The following is a 22,321-nucleotide window of genomic DNA, read 5'->3' on the forward strand; positions in this document are numbered from 1 at the left end:
TAACTTTTAACCCATTTCGATGACCTCAATTCTAATCATGAGTTGTCCGATTAACTAATGTTGTTTCTTTGGCAACCGCTTGGCGCGCTGCAGTTTGTTTATGGTGTCGCGCATAGCAGAAATAAAGTTTCTCTGTGTTTAGTGTGTTGAAGTGAACACTTTTAAAATGCCCAAGAAAAGGCAATATTCTGAAGAAAGCCTAAATTATGAATGAATCAGTATGATGACAGTAAACTCAAGTAATGATAAATGCAACATCTACTTGAGAATTCGATTTTCTTCATTCAAAAATGGTGATTTCTAAAACCGGACAAATCATGGTTTGTTTTTTTTTTTGGATAAACCATGATCAAAAAACACCGGACAAAAAAATAATTTCACCATCTTATGGGAGTATTAGCAACTAGAGACTTGGGGCTTTTCAACAAACCAAAACTCGTATCGATTATATGTGATTTTCATGAAGAAAAATCGATGTGCATTTACTAGTTGCGTGAAAACACCCTAAATCGGACAAACCAAGATCATTTACCCTATATATTTTAGATATTTCAAATTAAAGTTATTTTTTAAATTAAAAAAGAGTACTAATTTTTTTCTCAGTGTATATTATTTCACGCTTTAACATCAATACTCTATAACTCTTTCTAAGACACTATTTCGATACGACTTTTTTGTTTTTTTAGTTTTTGAGATATAAATTATCAAAGGTTTCTCTTACTAAAATCGATATACCCTATTTCAAAAGTTACACTTGAGTCAAACAATTCCCGAATGCTGTAGAAAACTCATATTTTACTTCAACCTAAACGGAATACAAACATTCATTCGAATCAAAAAGACAGGTTTAAAAATTGGCATTTTTAGTTTGATTTCATTTGGAATTGCACAAGGGCTTCGTTGGTGCCTTTGAAATTGCATCAATGCATCGAACTGACGTTATAGCGAAGCAGGCGTTAAGGTTGTGCGCCACATAATTATTTGAGGAATATCAAGCTAAACCGTAGTGAATGTCAAGCTGGAATGTTGTGAGTTACTTGGGTTCGCTTGCCAATCGCAAAACTGCCTTCAACAAGGATGGCATTTGTGCTAATCTTGATCATAATGAAGCAATGCAACTTTTTTCGAGGTTCCTGATATTAACAGATAGAATTTATTTCGTTTACTTAGTCACCAATAAAGTAAATATCGTTCTTGTATTTTGTATGTGTTTGGGTTTAGCTTGCCAGTAGAAAAACTTTCTCCACAAAGGATAACAGCTGATCTTACCTCGAGCATGAGAAAGTAATGCAACTTTTTTCGAGGCCAGTAATAGTAATATTAACAGTATGTATTCTTTTGAGCATAGCGCAAAATGATGAGAAGGATTTATATTCTAATTCGCTTCAATTCACCAATGTATGGCTCTGTATAAATCCTCTGCTGAACGCTTGTGTGACGCTGGTTGGCTTACGATGTACGAATGATGTCTAGAGGTGTGATTCCGCTGAAACAATACCGAATAACATGTAGCATAATATTTGATCACTGCAAGTATTGCCATTGTTGTTTCCATGCGGTGCCAAAGAAAGATTGATGTAGTTATGAGATGTGGAATGATGGTGCTGGTGCAACAAGTATACAGTGATAGACATTCGTTTAGTCGCACTTGAAAAAAACTTGAAACACTTACAAAACAATTAGGAATGTTCTTTTTATCTGGACACTTATTTGCTGTAGCGGTAGTATATTTAAGTCACTTTTATTGAAAGGACGCGCGTCACACTCACACACGCACTAGGCGGCATCGGTGGATGTAAATATTCAAACGTCGTTTTTTCCCGAGACATACGTTTAGCCGTAGAGCATGAAAATCAGGTATTCGTATAATCACCGAGCCTTCATCTGTATTTTTTGAAAAAATCCTTCGGAGTGTTCAATTTACGAGGTAAATATTAGATATGCAACGTAAGAAGTTGAGAATAGTGATTCACGTATAATTTTAAGGAATTGCGAAGGGTACTCTATTGATGGAGAAGGAGCGGAAGATAAAAAAGATGTTCAAAGAAGAAAAGTTTTCTAATCACTCGATCACAAAAAAAAATTAGTCGATCTGAGAAAGTGGTACGGAATTTCTTGAAAAAGGGCCCGAAATATAGGATAAAACAATCTACAATAGGGAACACCAAAGCTACTTTACGTCTTAAAGGTCAAATTACACACGAAGCAATCAAGAAACGATTGTTCTGTTCACAAATTAATGCAGAATTGGTTGTTCCAGTAACGAAGAGGCATTTTTCACGCATCTTGAACGAGTCACCAAACATCAAGTGAAAGAAACTTCAAGGGAATCTGAAACTGACCGCCACCCATAAGCAGGACCGTTTCAATTTCGCCCAGTAATACATAGAATGGTAACTAGAATGGCGAAACGTTGTGTTTTCCAACGAAAAAAAGGAATTTGAATGGTCCGGACTGTTACAGTTGCTATTGGCACGATTTGAGTCAACTGAATGTCGTGGGATCGAAGCGAAACTTTGGGGCGGAAGTTTGATGGTGCGGGGAGCCTTTTCCTGTCACAGCAAGCTTCCCATTTGTTTCATTTTCACCCGAATGAACACTGAAAAATATCTTGAATTACTGGAAGACGTGTTGATTGGTCATATTGAGAATAACGCTACTGAGAATATCGTTATTCAGCAGGATAATGCATCGATCCTCGTTTCGAAGCAATCAAAGGCATACTTTGCTGAGAAGTACATTCCGCTTCTTGAATGGCCCACACGCAGTCCCGATTGCAATCTCATAGAGAACCTATGGGGAATCTTGCCCGGGATTGTCTTTGCAAACGGACGACAATTTGACAACATTTCCAGCCTTAAGGCAGTAATTCAGGCGTGTTGGGCTATAATCGATTTGGCAACACTTCAAAAGGTGTTTGACTCGATGCCAAATCGAATTTTCAAAGTGATTCGAATTGGAGGTGGACATACTAAATATTAGCTACCGATTGAACTCGAATTTTGCCGCACAATAATTTTTTTTATCGAAATTTGAAGATGCGGCTAAACGAATGTCCACCCTAATTCCGCAAATTTGAATTATTTTGAAAATAAAAGTGAACTGTTACTTTTTTTAAATAATGAATTCAATGGAAAATAGACAATAATCGTCTTTTATAAGCAAAACTGAATAAAGAATCGACCTATTTCTAAAAATATTAAGGAAAAATTGGGTGCGGCTAAACGAATGTCTACCACTGTATAATCACCTGTAGCCGAGTGTATGTCAATTGCGAAAAAGGCCACCGGAATAGCGTTCGAGGTAAGTTTTCAATGCATTGACATGAAACAAATTGCGACATGCGATCAGTTTGTGTATTGTTCTGCGAGGGCAAGAATGAATCATCAATCAATTATCGTTCACTGATTCTACAATAAAAACAAACGACCAGAGCATTCTACTAAACAGTTATTTCTAAAATTTCGCAGCGATCTAGAATAATATCCGATGTTATTAATAAGCGACTTGAACAAAATAACAGCGGAGTTCTACGTCAACAATGTGGTCGTGTCTTGGACACAACCTCCTATACTTTTAATTATTTTTTGCAAAATTTCCAGAGCGATAAAAAATTGGGATCAAGAGAAGACTGTAAAAATCTATTGCTAGAGTTTTCACCAATAAGGATCAAGACCTCTATGATAGGGACATTATGTATAAACCTTTAGAATGACAACAAATTTTACAACAAAACGGTGTATATTTGACTCTAATCGGACAATCGGAAGTATATAAAAAATAGTTTAGAATTTCACCCATGAATAATGGATTAATTTTTCCCCAACATAATGTATTTTCGATTCAAATTCATTTTCGTAATTTACGTTTCCGCTATTTGATGATTTGCTCCCGGGAGCACGAATGGGCTTTTTGATATATGATGAGTATGAGATAGATTAGGTGTCTTGAGAATGATCACTAACTATGAGCACTGATTGTTTATTGTGGAATTAACTCGACAGATTTGCTTTGTTTCTTTAAATATTCATTATGCCTTATTATTGTTACAGAGAAATGTTGATTAGACCGAATGAATATTGTCTAGAAATCAATCTGAATCTGTTAGAAGTATCTGTATAAATTTTTTAATGTTGTTCAACAATAATATTATTAAGACGAATTTGCTCTCCTATTTGTGGAAGTTTTCACCGATGCGCAACTTTTCCAATCTGGTTAATGCGAAAATACATTACCAAAGTGGTTCATGAAAAGCGCGCCGGAAAATGTTTCCCGTCGCGAAGATGATTCTGATCTCGTTTTCAGGCCCATCATCGCATGAATAACTGATTTCGTAGCTGTCCTTCTATTTCGTTTTCTGGCATGTAATAGCAACACGTTCACGCCGTCGGCTACAGTTTTTTTTTGTGTGTTCCTAATCACGCTAGCAAATCGGATCACACGTTTACGTGCTAGGTGACTGAGCAGAAATTTCGCAACAAGTCATCAACACCTCTTAATATTGGTGGGAGAGAAGGCACGAAATTATATTACCAACTTCGATAAATACCTATAACATATTTCCGCCCCCAATGACACCCACGTAGTATTGGTCCCACGGCAACAATATCGGAAGCTAATAATGGCCAAATAAAACCCACCACACAAAACGTATCGATTATACTCACTGGCGTAGTATCCAACGTCATTGTTGACGTTAAGCACACCAATTTCCTCACTCGCCAACATATGCGAGTCCCACACCTTGCGGTAGTCCGGGTCGTGCAGCACATCGAAGAGAATATCCGCCGTAACGTCCGCGAACTCAGTGTGAATTTTCACCATGTTGAAGTTGCATCCGGCGACCGGACGCGTGTACACCTGTGTATCGGACTTTGATAGCTCCAAGGTCCATCCCTCGTGATCGTCCACCAACCGTTTCAGCGCCTCGAAATCACTATCCTCGGCGATACGAGCCATGCCTATGTGTACGCACGTTTATACACGCGCCAGTTCCGTTCAGCGCCTAAGTCAATAACCTGCAGGGGAAGAGACACAAGAAAATAATTTGAAAACTCATTACGAACGTAGGATTTTCGCCTTGGGCTTCAATAATGGAGAACAAATAAACAGTCGAAAAGGTTATTTTTCGATGTTCACCGGCAATCAGAATTCTACGTTGATTCCTCAATTGAGACTACAGCGCACTTCACGTATTATACAGGAATAATGCATATCATGATTCAACACTAATGGCACCGGTTTCACAAATGTGATTTAGGTGCTTGACTGCACAGATAAAACACGTTTCCAACAGTGTTTAAATCGTGCTAGGAGGTGTTCCGAAACATGATTATATTTCTCCAATTAACAGTGCCATACTGTAACATAATATGTGTCACATGTGTGATGGTCATTTGTTGCATCCACCAGAATGTTCCCCCGAGATAATATCGAATTACCTCGGCTGCAATGGCTATCGTAGATAACTCCGCCTTCCCACATGAAAGTACTGCTTTCAGTGTGCTTTCACTTACTTGCCGGCGAAGCATATCTCCCCAGCAAGCGAAGCAAAACGAACCGAGCAACCTTTCTGCTCCGGATCCACATCAAACAAATTAAATTAAACCACACAAATGTTTGGTTTTCGTGAAAATCCAGCACACACAGGCGTCAGTGTCAGAATCAATAGAGTTTGTAACTGACGGACGTTTCGGCACAAAGGTGTATTACAAGCAGAACACGTTATACGTTTGAACAGTACCTACTGCTGCTGACACAATCTGTTACACCTGATGACAGTAGCTATTCGCACAGGAGAATCCGTCACCAGTGGCCACGCTCACAGTAGGATAACACGGGGTGATTTGGTCATATGGGGTGATTTGGATCACCCTTTTAACTCAGAAGTTACGGCTCAACTTGGATTTTGTATAATGTCATTTCCGTCTATTGTTGAACCGTATGTACCTGAAGTAACAAAACTTTGGTAAAACTTCACAAGTAGAGCGAAACGGTAGCATCGGTAGTTCTTTGATCGTCAAAAAATGTGAATTTTCCGATCGTGGTTTTAAGGTTCTCCTGCTGACGCTGACACTTTTCGTGTATTGTGCAGTAAAGTTCTGTTCGTCTACAGAAGAGGAACAATTTGATGCAGCGAATCTATAAGTTTGATAACAATAAATGAAATTAATGGCATTTTAATGTTTGCGTGTTGTGTGGGGTGACATGGACACGTTTCTGTGGGGTGAATTGGTCCTACAGGTTTGATACTTTTCTTTGGTCTAATTGATTACAGATGCCGCTGAATTACAAAAAGAGGATGAACAGACAACGTTGGAAGAAAGAGACGCTTGAAAGAGCAACGTAGGCCATCGAGAACGGATTTTCTTTGACCAAGCATCAAAAGTGTTTGAAAATGCTCGACCAACAGTGAAAAGATTCATGCATTCGAGATGGTGTCAATCCAACTTTTCTGGTCTGGAATCTGGCCAAGACACCTGGTATCGATCCCAAAACATTGTTACTGATTGTAACATTATCCCAAAATACTTTACATAAACAAAAGTATGTTTTTTTCGATGAAAAACACACTGGACCAAATCACCCCACAGACGGTCCAAATCACCCCGCATCAAATTTTAATGTCCAAAAATCATCTCTTTTATTTTGTGATATATTCGGTAGATTGAAGCTTTATATAATGATTAAACATTATTTGTTGAGAGAAAACAAGTGTAGCCCAGCATACAATGTGACATTTTTGATTTAGACCGTATTGGTTTGGAAATATTAGGTGATTTGCCTAGGTGGTCCAAATTCCCCCCTTTTCCCCTACATGCTTCAATGCCGAGGAGCTGCTGGTTTTCCGGGACCTTTTTTTTCTTTCTATTCTTCGCACCTCGGGAGAAACCGGATAAATAATTCGCCGTTTTTATGTCGCTTACCGTCTTTACGTTTAAGGGAGAAATTTGGACCGATATTCTTTCAAACCCTTCCATCGTCGCAGCTTTTCCACGTAACAGCATTCTATTTTTCGGGGTGTCTTGGCGTGCGAACCGAAAATGTGTGTCATTAAATATGCATAAACCGAAAGCACTTATTACGAGTCGAATAAACCAACAAAGTCCGTAATGAATGTAAATTGAGTTGATGAATTCGCCGCTTGGAGTTGGCACTTTTTGCTGAGATAATATTTTTAAATTCTGTTGGGATCGGAATTTTCACCAAATTAGGAAGATTTTAGAAACCGTTTACCAAATGATGTTTGCTTTTCGCATTACGTTTTATCTATGTTCAAACAATTCATTTGTTTACGTTTACGTGCACCTATTGCATAGTTAAACTTGTGTTCTTGTATGCATATTTTCCAGAAATCATTTTGAACTTATGCTTAAAATGTAAACATTACGTGCACCGTGACAAACAGATTCTGTCACAATCTAAACCATAAATATTTTGAAGAATTTATTTAAGAGAAAAATTTTATCTTTAAAAATTTTATTCGTAATGTATGCTTAAAAAAAGACACTTTTTTATTTATTTTTCACTAGCTGACCCGGCAAACTTCGTCCTGTCCAAAATTAATTTTTCGTTATCACATTCACGTTTTCTTACTTAGCGTGCGTTCATGGGTCCATTCGCAGAACTGTTCACTGATTGATCTTCTAATCAACCTTTTGAAATCACCTTTTACCATAAAATTCCTAGTACTTATACCAAAACTCGTAATTATAATTTTCACACATAACTTTCGTTCAAATGTTTATCGATGGATAGGAATCTTAAGCCTAAATAATATACAACAATAGTTATCTTAACAAAAAAATGTATACGAATAAATTCGGCTCGGTGACAGCTGAATTGCTAAATGAGCCTAATAAACGGATGGGATAAAAAAAAAGATTTTTCATCCACTTGCAAATAACATGTTTCTCCGTTAAATGGAATAAATGTTTGATACAAAAAATATGATAGAATAAAGACAGTCCTAAATCGGAAAATTCCTTTCTCGAGTTTTGCTCTTATCAAAACATTCGGCGATCCATTTTATTTATATAGATTGAAGAAGATATAGGAGTGCGTTTTATCACATTCCAATCCATTTCCACCTCGAACAATGTTAAATTTCGTTAATGTGTCGAACCACCATAGAAACATTTATTGCTTCTTCAATCCTTCACAATTTGCTTGATAAGCTCTCGAGTTATGCACACTCCTCATCCCTTCTCCGCTCCACACCAACCTCCTCCCCACCCAATCCGTTTGCCCTCCCCCTGGAAAGAGGGAAGGAGTGTCGAACCACCATAGAAACGTTCATCGATCCCTAAAACCTCTATACGTCAAGTTCGGTTCCATTTGCTTGATTAGTTCTCGAGTTATACAGAAATGTGTATTTCATTTGTATGACAGCCCACCCTCTAGAGAGGGGGGAGGAATGTCGATTCACCATAGAAACGTTTCGTGCCCCTAAAACCTGATGTGCAACTTTTTGTTTTGCACCTAAATAGTTGAACTCCCTGCGCACGTCTGCTTTGCTTTCTCTGTTGAGGCGGTGCGTATGGGGACGCGCTGTTGTTTGTATGCTTTGCTTAGAACGAACGAAGACAAAGCGGGCGCTAGAATTTGATGTGTATGTGTGTGTGTGTGTGTGTATAGGATGAGACGCGCATCACACAAGTGAGAAGAAATGTTTAGTATCTGAGTTCTGCGCCGAGTAGAGGAGATTTGTCTAAAACGCGCCTGCCGGGCAATTTGACCCGCCTGATTTTATTGTAAACCAGCAAGAATAGAAATGCAATGGATATAGGCAATCGTGCTAGTCAATGATAGAATCCTACCATGCAAGTTTTACATTTGTAACATGCTTTAAAAAAATAAGAAAAATAATTTTCTTTGGAAGTAATTTTCGATGTAGTTTTCTACATCATTTCTATAAGTTTTTTGTTGCTTGAAACCGATTCAGAGGCGATAACTTTGGGTCATATTTATTGAGCCGAGTTCCCAGTGAATATCTCAGATGAAGAAAATGGTAAGAAAGGATTCATTTCCTTCTCAATTTGATTTTTTCCCCATCAGCTTACCATCGGGCAGTATGGCATACCCTCGATCGGGGCAATTTGCTCGCTTTCGGGCGTGAACATTTTCACAAGGGAAATAGCTTGTATGTGAGGGATGCCATATGATTTTTTCAAATATCTCTGCGTGGCTCGAATAGATGTCTTCAAATGTAATCATAATGAACAATAATGAGCAAACCATCACGATATTTCTAAATCATGTTCGATAAATCACACAAACAATTGTTCTCACATACTTTGAAATTACCTCTGTATGTTTTCACAAAATTAAATGTCTTCAAAACGAAAACATGTCTTTACATCTGGCATCTTTATTATGTGCTCAGAGAATGAAGGAAAACAGGAGCGCGGACTGGAGAATTAATGCACGAATACGGGGGGAACACGCTCACGCGGTTCCTTCTTTTCGGTGGTGGGCATGAAGGGAATAGATTGACGAATCTCTCATTCTTTCAAGCTGTTTCTCTGAGCTTTATTGTCTCTGAGACAAACAACTCATGGGCATATTATACTTCCGCTGGGCCATTTAACACCGTATGATTGGGAATTAAGCGCCTTACAAAATAAAATTCATAGCATTTTTGTTATTCAGTATCTAAAATACAGAACGATTACAGATGACTGAGGGTTAACTAATCTACGCACTGACGTAGTTGTTACCTTAAATTTTAAGAGCATGGTGAAGATAAATCCGTTCTCGCATAGGGGGTGCGTATTACACACTTCTCCTATACACTTTGCACTGTCGTGCTTATGAATTTTGTGCTCTTCGCACCAAGATACAATTCGAGTTTTCTATGAGCGCGCGCTGATGAAAATAAACTCGAGCGCAGCGCTGAGTTTGTTTTCTGTAGACTGGTTTCGTGAAATATCTCTGCACTTGCCTAATCAAACTTCAATGTCTGTATACCATTGAATTGATAATTAAATACTTGTTTGAAGAGGGTAATGACCTAGGTTTCATTTTGTAATTTATGAGAAACAATCATTTGAAAAACATATTTTTACATGCTTTGTCACGTCACAAAAACAGAACATTTTTTTAGTTTATCACATGAACTTAAGTTCAAACATTTTTAGACTCGGGTTTCTCATAGCAAACAATGAGGGTCAACAACCCACAACAACATCAATTTAATACATCAAGGACCGAAAAAATCTGTAAAACATACGCCTGGGACCGCACGTTTTGGCTTGTGTGAAGTTAGCGTTAGCTTGTTGTGAAGTTTTTGTTGTGTGCAAGTTTCTGTTCAACGTCTTGCTGGGTTTAATGAATAATGAATTATTTCAGTTGAAATAGATTGAGTGTTTATCAAGTAACAACCTTCACAATCATGCTCATTAGATAGAGAATTGAATCGTTCATCATCATTTCCACATAATTCTTTTTTTTTCTTGATCGTGCCAGAGAAAAGTTACAGACGTGAGTGAAACGTGAGCATGGGTCAATATATAGGAAAATATACGAAATTTTGAAAATCAAAAAGAGTTGTTCGAATAGAGTAATCGAAGTTTTTCGATGTAGAAATATTTAACATATCTTCCAGCCACAATTTTATTAATCAGAAAAGGGTTTGAGAACAGTTATAGGCCAAGTTGTATGGTAGAAATTTATTATTTTAAAGAAAATTGAAAAAAAATTTGAAAGATTCAGAACACATTCTTGAGATAGTACTTATTCAATATAGAATATTTTCATCTATCTTTAGAAAAATTTTCATTGGTCGGAAAAGGGTCCAAGTAAAGTTATAGGCCGAAATCTATACAACTTGTATTGGAGAAACAATTAAATTTAAAGAAAATTTTAAAAAGTTGTTTGAAAGGACCCAAAACACATTTTTGAGATAGTGGAGGCGATCTGGCGTAGTGGTAACATCCATGCCTCTCACGCTAAAGGTCACGAGTTCAATTCTCACTCCCGACATTCTTCCAAAAATGGAAGTAAAAAGTGACGAACCAGCCAAATGAGTTGAAAATCACTATAATACAGATAAAAAAAAAAAACATTTTTGAGATAATACTCATTGGATAGAGAATATTTTTATCCATCTTCAGTCAAATTTTCGGTGGCCGAAAAAGGGTCTGAGATAAGTGATGGGCCAAAACGTATACAAGTTGTAGGAGGGAAGTTAATAAATTCAAAGAAAATTAAAACAGGTTATTTGAAAAGAGGATTCGAGAGAAAATATTTCTATCTTTAGCCAACTTTTCATTGGACAAAACAGGGTCTAAGAAAAATTATAGGCCAAAACCTGTACAACATTGTAAATAAATTTAGACTTTTTTTTCAAAAAAAAATCATTCTCAATAGCTTCGAGATAAAAATTTTAAAAAAATACTGAAAGTGCATCTTACTATGATATATCGAGAAATATTATCAAAAAAAAATAATCAAAAAAAATCTGGAAATATTGATTTTTTTTTTTTTTTTGATAATTTAGAGATTCAGTTCTACTCTAATTCGTATTTAAATGTGTTCCTACGCCTTATATAGATATGTGTGATTTTTTCAGAATTTTAACAATGTTGCACTGTAAAAAAATATGTATCCTCAAATTTATATTTTTTTTAGAATTTTGAAACTCATTACTGGTTTTATTTATATTTAAATATGTTCGTATGTGTTTTCTGATATTTATTGTTTTTTAGAAAACTTCGAAAACTATGCGGTTCGAAATTATTTACTAAGTCTAAAAAAATCTTTTTAAATTCCGTTTGTTTATTTTCATGATCTTTATAATTGTATTGTATTCATGAGGTCGTAAGAAGTTCCCCAAACATTTTCATCATTAGGAAATATTTTATAGGGTACCAACCTAGAAAAAAGATAATATGGTTCACTATGAGAACTATAGTGAAAAAATGAATTTTTCTTTTTTCCCTATCTCAATAGACTTGGGAATGAAAATTTGAGAAAATACTCAAAGTAATTCTACTATGGTGTACCGCGACAAATTGTAACAAAATTCTATCGAAAATAATATTTTTAAAATTAAAGTATTTTTTTTATATTTCGAAATTTTGACATAGAACTACGTCTAACCGAAAGATATAGGCGGTGAAATGAAAATTTAGGCACCTAACATGTAGGAAAAAATGAAAGATTTCGAACGGTTATAACTTGAGCATTTCTTGGTAGATCGCAAAGATGTTTACATCAATTGATAGGAAATATTTCTACGCATCTATTAGAATTAATAACATTTTATTTTTCTTTAGATAAACAATTGAATATTTGTTAAATGTCAAGCATTGTCCAAACGCAGTATGTACCTCGTTTTGATTGGTTCAATTTGTGCTTCTCAAATGATTCCGACCAAAAGTTATACGCCTTTTCGGTTATGTTTCCGACATTATCCACCCGTCTTTTTGATTTTTAAATCCATTAAAACATAATTTTCATTTAAATGTATGTGGTTTCGATATGAGTTTTTTTTTCAGAATTGAGAGCGTGGTGGGGTACAATTTTATGGTTATTCGAAATTTTGGAATTTTCAAATTAAATTTTGAGAGACAGTAGGGTAGGGCGGGGCTAGTTGGTCATTTTTGAATAAATTTGGTTATAACTTTGTAGTACGAAGTTTTGCGTTAGAATGTTATGTACCACAATGAAGCTTACCTTTTATCAGAGAATCAATTATTTGACATTTTTCTTTTATTTAACGTCTTTGTATTTCAGAATATATTGACCAGCTAACCCCACACACAGGGTAAATTGGTCAATAATAGGCATGTTAATTTTGAGCAAATAATAAGCGTTTTTCCATTAGAAGTTTCCTTCATTATGAATAAATTAATTAAATCAAAACAAAAACAGTTAACTAATATCATGTAGCAAGTAATAAAACAAATTAATGAAAATTTCAAATTATCATCGTTGAAAATTAGTCAGACAATCTTTTCTAGCGATTTCGTCTCTCCTTCCACTTTGTGGCGAACCAGAGATGCCAGGTTTGAGGACATGTCTTCATTTTGAATACATTTGATTTTGTGAAGACACTTTGAAGACATTATGAAATATGTGAAGAAATGTCAGTATGTTAGCGTACGTGGATTTTAAAAAAATATTATTTCCATGAAATTCTAATTATTGACCGAAAATATCGTCAAAAAAGTAGGGCTTTAGTCTGAGCGATCGAAGCGGTCGAAATACATATTCTCTCTAGAAGACATGAGATCATTTTCGCTCGAAAATTCGAATGATTTTGACAATCAATTTCTATTATTTTGGCCCTACTATACAATAGATTAACCTAGATCTTTCAAACGACCACTTCATAAATCGAAGGTCTTCCGGTTACATGCCTTTTCTACAATTAGTTTCATGGATATGGTTTGAGTTACAACCAAAATTTCAAAGCTGAAATAAACAAATATAGTTATCACAGTTCCGTTTTTGTGTGAAGAACTTTCCTCCGATATTATGATGAAGACATTTTCTCGTACCATGTCAAGACTTTTGAAAAAAATCACCTGGCATCCCTGCGACGCACAACCGCTTGCATTCTTGCCTGCATTTGTTTTGTTGACATTTGTACCGTTCGCCCCGAAGTATAAAGAAATAGCCTCCAGGTATACTACATTACTCAATGCATTATTGTGAGTTCTGATATTCAATTTAAGCGTTCAATATATTTAATGAAAATTTAACAGCAAAAAATATAAATATGACAATTATATTGCAAGTGGTTTGTGTGGTGGTTGTCTCGTTTCAAATACACTGGGTTTAGCAGTAAAACATATGCCATCTATATTTGTTCATAGCTTGCGTAATGAAACACAGCATACCTGAAAATTTTATATGTGTTGCTCTCAAACGATCAATTTGTGTGACCAATTAGCCTATCTATATATGAAAAAGAATATTCATGAAAATTCAACAAAAATAATTTTAAAAGCGATTTTCATTAACACTTAAAGCTAATACGTACAATAAAGCTTTGTTTTACGTTTGAGCCGATTTTTTTCATGGTTATTAACCAGTTTTGGAACACAATTTATAATGCGCAAACCGTGAATGATTTTTGGCGAAATCGGAACCATGTCCGTATTTTTTAACCTACTTGATAAAAAGTTTTTTTGATTTGCTTATTTTTTTGTATCAGCAATTCGCTATTTTTCATCCATAGATAGCTAATTTTTTGGACGCTCAGATTCCAAGATATCGTCACTGACCAACTTACCCATATGACCAACTAGCCCCGCCCTTCCCTACTGCTTTGAAATGTGTTCGTACGTGTTTTTTATATTTATGTTTTTTTAATAATGTTACGAGGATTGAGCGTACTATTTTTCCCTTATTTCCACCGTCTGCATTTTTTATGTTCGTGGATTCAAATTCATAAGACTAAACTTATCAATATCCGATCTATTTGAAAAACTATCTAATTTCGCATACTCATTATTATTGTTATTATTGACTGTATTCTTTTTTTATTGTTTTCATAGTCTCGGGACCAAGGGCGCTATATTTTCTCATATTTTTTCTGAAAAGCTGAGGATTTTTCACATAACATATGTCGAAACCAGAGAGGCGTTTTTTTTCGTTTTTGAGTTATGATTTTTAAAAGTTAACCGATGGTCCAAAAAATCATTTTTCACATTCTTTCCAAAAATGACTTTTTTTTAAATTTATTACTTTTGAACTACTGGACCTATTCAGATGATCGATATATCAAATTAAAGCCAATTAGCTTGCCTTTTTTTAATAGATTTTTTTTATTTTTTTTAAATTTTTAATGAATTGAATTGATAATGTTCTAGGGCAACTATCCGAGGAAGCAACCGAAGCTTCAAATAAATTTTATAGAAGGTATCGGGGAAGCTTTACGTTAAAGACATCCCAATTGAGGACCAATACCGAGCTAATGAATCGATTATTGAATCAACTCTGACCCATGCATATCGACATTGAGGAAGAAACAAACGAAAAGAAAACCAACTGTAAGCGGAGAAGTCCTGAACTTACTGAACATCGAGGAAGAGATTCAAGCTTCTCATGATGCCGGTGAAGAGGATGTTCAGATTGAAGACCAAGTTCAGATGGCAGATGAAGAAATTCAGATTGAGGACGAAGATGAAGAAGAAGAATATGAAGGAGAAGCCGTTGAATACGAGGAAGGAGATGAAAACATGGAAGGAGGCGAAGTCGATATCTAGCACTTCATAAGAAGGCATTTTTTGAATTTTATTTTGCAAAAAGCTTGTGATGCTTTTTTCAATCAGAATCTCAAATTATGTTGCCAAATACTTATTATACCTGATGTTTTTTTAATAAGTGTACCTATCTAATCATATTGTTAAACAGCCATTTGTGATGTTTTTTCAATAAGTATACCTATCTGATTATGTTGCGAAATATTTGTACTACGCTATTTCAAATAATATTTTGATCTCTAGTATTGATTTTCGATCGTTCATTTAGAAAACCACACATTATTAAATCAAAAATATTAAAATATTAAAATATTAAATCATAAAAATATTGGTTAAACCGAGTTGAAAAATGAGCTCTGCGTATCCGAAAACATACATTTTGATACCAAACACGATAAAAACTAAAAATTTTGAACTTTGGTACTTCAGATGTACTTTGAGTATTTTTTCCAAGCTATTGAGAATGGCATAAAAAAAAGAAAAACTACGTTTTCAACCACAGCTTTAATAGGGAATCATAGAGGGATTCATAAAAATTACCTAATTCTCTAATTTGGTACTCTATACAATATTTTCCATAGCGCTTGTAATAAGGCTTCTTCCTACATATTACAAACACGCACACAATGAAATCATATAGCTTAGGAAAATTTAAAAAAATATATAAAATAATTTATAATTAATAATTAATTCCTGGAAAATGACTGAGTGACAACTCTGCAAAAAATTTTTTTTTAATTTATTAGATATTTCGTACTGTAGAATGCTTAAAATTTTACAGAAAAAAAATCACACATCAAAAACTAATACGAACACATTTGAATATAAATTAGACCAGTACTAGGTCTCAAAAAAATCAAAATTTGAAAATATTATATAACATAATTGGTTTTTGTATCGCGCAACACTAAAAAACGAATATCTGAAGATAATCACATATATCTAAAAAAGACATCGTAGGTATACGTTTGAATACCAAATAGAACACTGAATCTTTCAATCCCAGAAAAAAATCTAAATTTCATAATTTTATTTGTACTTCAATTTTTTATTTTTTTTAATGATTTTGCTTGATACATCATAGAACAATTTCATGCTAAAACAGCCGGCCGCTGACTTGATCCTCTCCGATTCCTCTTAAACTTGATACTTATAATGGAAACAACCTAAATCACAACTTTCTTTATAATAATACCAACTTAAATTACGACTGATTTTTAGAAGGTCGTATTCAAAATCATTGGTCTATCTTCCAAAAAAAAAAATTCCTAACTCCCCGCATAAAAAAAATCTGGGTGTATAGAGTTTATTGGAGTTTTCAAAATTATTTTCCGATGGTTATTTATTAAACTATTCATACGAAATTACAAAAATACGAAAATACGAATTCGAAATTTTTCGTTCAAACAATAACATCTCTGTACTGAATGGTCCAAATTTCTCTGTAAAATATTCCGTGTAAATTAATGTCAATTATGCTTTAAAGTGATTTATATCTCATCTTCATGCGCTGCTATTTCACGATTTAAAAGCATTTCAAAAATCGCCTAAAAATTTCGACTTCGCACTATGTTCTATTAATTTTTTTCGAGTGTGAAAAAGTTATATTTCCATTTTCGTTAAATTTGTTAATTTCCCTCCTACAACTTGTATACATTTTGGTCCATAACCTTTCTCAGACCCTTTTCCGGCCAACGACAATTTGGTTGAAGATAGATATAAATATTCTCTATCCAATGAGTATTATCTCAAAAATGTGTTTTGGATTCTTTCAAATAACTTTTTCAAATTTTCTTTAAATTAATAAATTTTTCCCATACAACTTGGCCTATAACTTTTCTCAGACCCTTTTCCGATTAATAATTTTAATAAGTGGTAAAATATTTCTCTATCGAATAAGTTCGACAACTCTATTCGAACAACTGTATATTTTCCTATATTGATCCACGCTCACATATCAGTCTTTTACGATAAAAAAAAGAATTATGTGGAAAGATGAATGATTCAATTCTATATCTCATGAGCATGATTGTGAAAGATGTTACTTGATAAACAATCAATTTATTTCAATTAAAACAATTCATTATTTATGGAAGACGTTGGACAGAATCTTGCACGCGACAAAAACTTTTATCCGCTAACTTTGCACAAGTCCATAAAGAAGGAACGCGAAAACGAGAGAGCTCGTGAGCGCTCCGTTAGATGTTATGATCATCGGTCCACAAAAAGAAGAGTATGAACTGTCTCAAGAAGATATTGTTATGTCACGAAAAGTATACGATCCATTCCAGCGTGACGTGACAACATTTAGACTCACTACAAACCCTTTTTTTGCGTTTTCATGTATGAATCACACAAAATTAAACGATATTATAGAAAATAATCAACAGTTGGGGAATATTTCATAGTTAGATTGGCTTGTTGTCAGTCAAATACTTTTCTGACGTAATACCATCTGACTTTTTGCTGTTTCGGACTGTTGCCATTTAGGAGGTTGGGTCAAGGTCTTCTTCTTCTTCTTCAATGGCACTAACGTTCCTAGAGGAACTTCGCCGTCTCAACGTAGTATTACTTGCGTCATTTTTATTAGTACTTAGTTAAGATTTCTATGCCAAATAACACGCTTTGAATGCATTCTGAGTGGCAAGCTCTAGAATACGCGTGATCACAGTGCAAGTCGGAGGAAATTTCTTTGACGAAAAATTCCCCCGACCAGAACGGGAATCGAACCCGAACACCCGGCATGTTAGTTATGACGCTAACCACTCGGCCACGGGTGGTTAGCGCCACTCCCCTAATAAATCGAATATCGTATACCGATGCCGTTTTGGAATAGAAGATGGTGACTTCCGGTTCGCTAAAAAAAACTCTAAAAGACCGCAAAAGGCATGAAATCCCACAATACGATCTGGAATGATAGTGTTAGAATATATCAATGAGTGCGGGAAGAAGAATGAAAAAAGAAAATAAAGTTTCATAGTGAGCAGATAGGATTTGAGCGAGTGGGAGATAATGTTAGAGTGGGGAGAACTTAACCTCAGAGCGACGCGTGTGGAGTTAGACAAAAAAAAGTTCACATACAAATACACACGCAACGCACACATACACACATGTATAAATAGAGTTAATAAAAAGATTCTGATAACAAAATCAAATGCGTTCCCCCGGTAGTGAGGGGCTCCCGATGAACCAGGTTTTTGTGAACCATTGATGGCAAGCGCCAGAGTAAATGTGCTAAACAATTACAAAGTAAAAACTGGGGATCGGTTTAGGACCACCTTTTGGAAGTCGGTTCAGGACCACCCCGATTTTTTTCACGGCATGCCGTGTACTACAGGTAACAGGTAAGGCGTTAAAACGGTAGAATGAAAAGAGCAAGAAAAAAGTCATATTATCAAATTGTCAGCGTTGTGACACCTTTCATTTGATACAAAAGGGGGTAGAGGAGGGGTATAAATAACAAATTACAACAAATAAATGTAACATTTCCCTTGCAAACGTTGCATGGATTGTTTTTTGTCAATGTTCAAACAGTTTATTGCCAAAAGTTTTAAAAAATAATTACAAAATATTTACTCGAATGTCGTTTCAAGTTCAAATTCTAAACGAGCTATATCAATTACGTTACCACATTTACAAACATTTTGAGAATTACAATTTTTTTTTATGTTTATATGCTCCTCAATTGAGGTCTCAAAAGCACCCCTATTGAGAGTCAACTCTGAGCCATCCATTGAGCAGAGTAATTAATTTTCGCTGCAATAGTCTCCAAGCTGGCTCCACGTACTCGCTCAGTTTGTGTTCTAATGTTTCGCATCCAATGTTACAGCTCTCACCATTGGTTCTATTCATTCGGTACATCAATTTTCTATGCTCAAGCTTTTTATTGGTCAACAAGAAAAGAGTACTCCGTTCACTCGAGGTCAGCTTTCGAAGCGTAATGTTCTTCCAAATGTGTCTCCAGTCTACTGCTGGATACTCACGAGTTACTTTCGGTATTTCAGTTTGTTCAATGTAATGATTTTGTATAGTGTCGGCGGAAGGATTTTGTTGGATATTGTCATAAATTTCGCGAAGGTTTGCAGAATACAGTCCTTCCTATATAATTCGATACATCTCCTTTTAACGATTTTCGCAGCATGAGAAATGAGATGATCCATCATTCGTTGCCTCCAGGCAATAAACCCTAGCAAACGATGTACTATAGCCATATAATTTTATTCGTTACGGTATATGATGAAAGGGTTCATACCAATGTTTCAGCACATTAATACATTCCTGTAATGAGCTAACAAAGATATATTATGTGCCGAAAGGAAGTGAGCTATCATTGTTCACATAGCTGACCGACGGAACCCTGTCCGGCGTTCCGTTTGATGACTCCACTGCCGAGTCTACATGCTTTGAGTGGTACGGTGAATGCTTTACAGTGACTATATTTGGAATTGCATTACTGCTTTGAGTCAAAAATGGAATTTTAAAGGTGATAGTTTTGTGCTATGTGTAACCTTTACCATTTGTATTCATTCTCAAATGTCCGGTTATTGTTCACCGGTGTTTTCAAATTATCGTATAGAAAAGGTGTGGCAAGGTGTCATAAGACACACAACATATCAATGTAACTTTTTTTTTTCATAATATCTATTGCTTAAAGTAACAACATTTTGTGCTCACTAAAACCTCCACATGCCAAATTTGGTTCCGTTCAGGCGTCGTGCACAAATTACATAACGCGAGGAGGGGGGGGGGGCTTGGAAGGGGGTTTCGAGATATAGTTACTTACTGTGTATTAGGGATAGGAAATTGCGTTACGTTGGGGCGAAGGGTTTCAAAATCAGTGTTTTCTCGGATCGATAGTGTCAGCGCGCAAAAATGTTTATTTTGATTTCATGGAACAAGGAAAAGTGAACAAAGGCGCGGATTGCGTCAAGGCATTCCAATAAGTGGGTTGAAACATAATGTTTACTATGTACATTTTTATCACGTCAATCCTACTTGTTCTTCTTCTTCTTTTCCTTAAATGGCACTTTGAATGTATTCTGAGTGGCAAGCTTTAGAGTACGCGTGACCACAGTGCAAGTCGGAGAAAATTCCTTTGACGAAAAATCTCCCCGACCAGAACGGGAATCGAACCCGAACCCTCGGCATGTTAGGTGTGACGACAAACACTCGGTCACGGGAGCACCAATCACGTCAATCCATCATTCCTAATAAAAGTTTTGGCTTCCGTTTTAGCTTACCCCGTATTTCAACTTGCCCCGCTGTACCTTATAAATTTGGGTGCCTATTTCAATTTTAGGGTGTTTCGAAAAATCAACGTTTTCCATTTGTTTCCAAAAATTTCAAAAAATCATAACTTTTGAACCACTGTACTGATTCCGATGATCCACACATCAAATTGAAATCCATGAGCTAGTCTTCTTAGAAACTTTCTTTGATATTACACTTGCGAAAAAAATGGATTTCGTTTCTGCAATTATTGATTGTAGTAGTTTTTTTTAAATATATTTTACATGGTCTCGGGACCAAGGGCGCTTCATTGTTTTATATTTTTTCTTGAAACTTGAGGTTTTTTTACGTAACCTATCCAACAATCAAAGAGGTGTTTTCATTCGTTTTCGAGTTATGATTTTCCAACGTGAACCGACGATCCAAAAAATCATTAATTCACTTTTTTTTCAAAAATTACGTTTTTAATAATTTCTAACTTTTGAACTACTGGACCGACTGGACATATCAAATTGAAACCAAGCCTTCTTTGAAAAAAGCACACTTTCGAAAAAAAATTGGGTTCTAGTCGAATATATCTAGTCTAGTCACTTAGGAACATTGAACGAAGACTGAAAACATGTAAACATTGAAAAAAATCATAACTTAAAAACAAAAAAAAAACACCTTTCTGAATTTCGGGTATGTTATGTAGAAAAACCTTAGCTTTCGAGAGAAAAAAATATAGCGCCCTTGGTTCCGAGACCATGTAAACTATGAAAAACAAATACAATCAAATCAACAAAATCCAGTTTAGACTAGAGTTAAACGAGCCATTTTTGGGAAAAATGGGAACAAATGATTTTTTGGACCACCCTAAAGTAAAAATGGGTACCCTAATGAAAAAAAAAATACCGGACTAAATATTTTGCGATAAGGAACAAAACTACCAATTTTCACGAATATCTGAGAACCACCATATCGGTTTGGCCTGGAATGGCTGGATATTCAGATTTGTATAGATTCAAACTAAGGAATGTTAGATACCACTTGTTTTTTCAGAAACAGAAGCCTAAAATTCAATCTCAAAAGAAGATTTTTTTTATATGAAACTGGCTTCTTCCCGAAACTCCAAGGTACGTTAATTAGAACTAGTTCAATCCGGAACAGGATCAGTTAAGCCGAATATCGAAAACCAAACGGCCACAACACAACGAGAGACACTATGAAACCAATGTTTTGTAAACGTCAAGACAGAGAAGTCGATAATTTTGATAAAAAGGGAGCTCGGAAGCAAAGAAATACATTATGTTTACTGAAATTGAAACTTATCGCCCTTATAGCACCCTGACCCATCACTTATCCTCTCATCGGGCATTAGCTTGAAAACAGTGCTGACCGACAGCGTTAAACGATTGACGTAGCACCAACAAAGATAGAGTATCATTTTCACCCTGAAAATATTATCCGTGAATCTTTGCTTCACCGTTCACTGTGACCTTGAGTAAACCGTGTGGGTCCTTTTTTATTCCGGCTGACACTATCAGATTTAGTATGTCGTGAATATACCACAAAGAATGGCTTCCTAAATATAGCGTTCGCAAAACAAACCCTACCGAATGAACAAAAAAGACGGGTGGGTAATGTCGGGGACATAACCGGAGTGACGTAGGACTATGCAAAGGGGACAGCTTTTATTAAATATATATTTTAAATATATTGTTTTATTTTCTTCACCTACGTGAATACCTACCTATCTACCTGAAAAATGGATTAGTTTACTGTTTACTCTTTATGAATATGTTAATGGTTCTGAAAAGAACCTTTGGTGTTGTGTTTTTGTTATCACTCGATATTCCCATCTTGTTCGGCTAAACCTTCCTGTTTAGCGATTTGTT

The 22,321-nt window shown here is 35.4% G+C and overlaps 1 protein-coding gene across 3 annotated transcripts in view; it reads right to left on the bottom strand.

The window, feature by feature from the left end:
• Nucleotides 1-22,321, bottom strand: part of LOC129779509 (START domain-containing protein 10-like) — a 52,567-nt gene that overhangs the window by 26,483 nt on the left and 3,763 nt on the right. For all 3 annotated transcript variants that reach the window (XM_055787015.1, XM_055787018.1, XM_055787016.1), the window contains exon 2: nt 4,668-5,018. In XM_055787015.1, the coding sequence (XP_055642990.1) occupies nt 4,668-4,959 (292 nt within the window). In that variant the 5' untranslated portion in view covers nt 4,960-5,018. The remainder of the gene's footprint in view (nt 1-4,667; nt 5,019-22,321) is intronic.

The sequence above is a fragment of the Toxorhynchites rutilus genome, chromosome 3 (genome assembly GCF_029784135.1).
Source record: "Toxorhynchites rutilus septentrionalis strain SRP chromosome 3, ASM2978413v1, whole genome shotgun sequence".
Taxonomy (NCBI): Eukaryota; Metazoa; Arthropoda; class Insecta; order Diptera; family Culicidae; genus Toxorhynchites; species Toxorhynchites rutilus.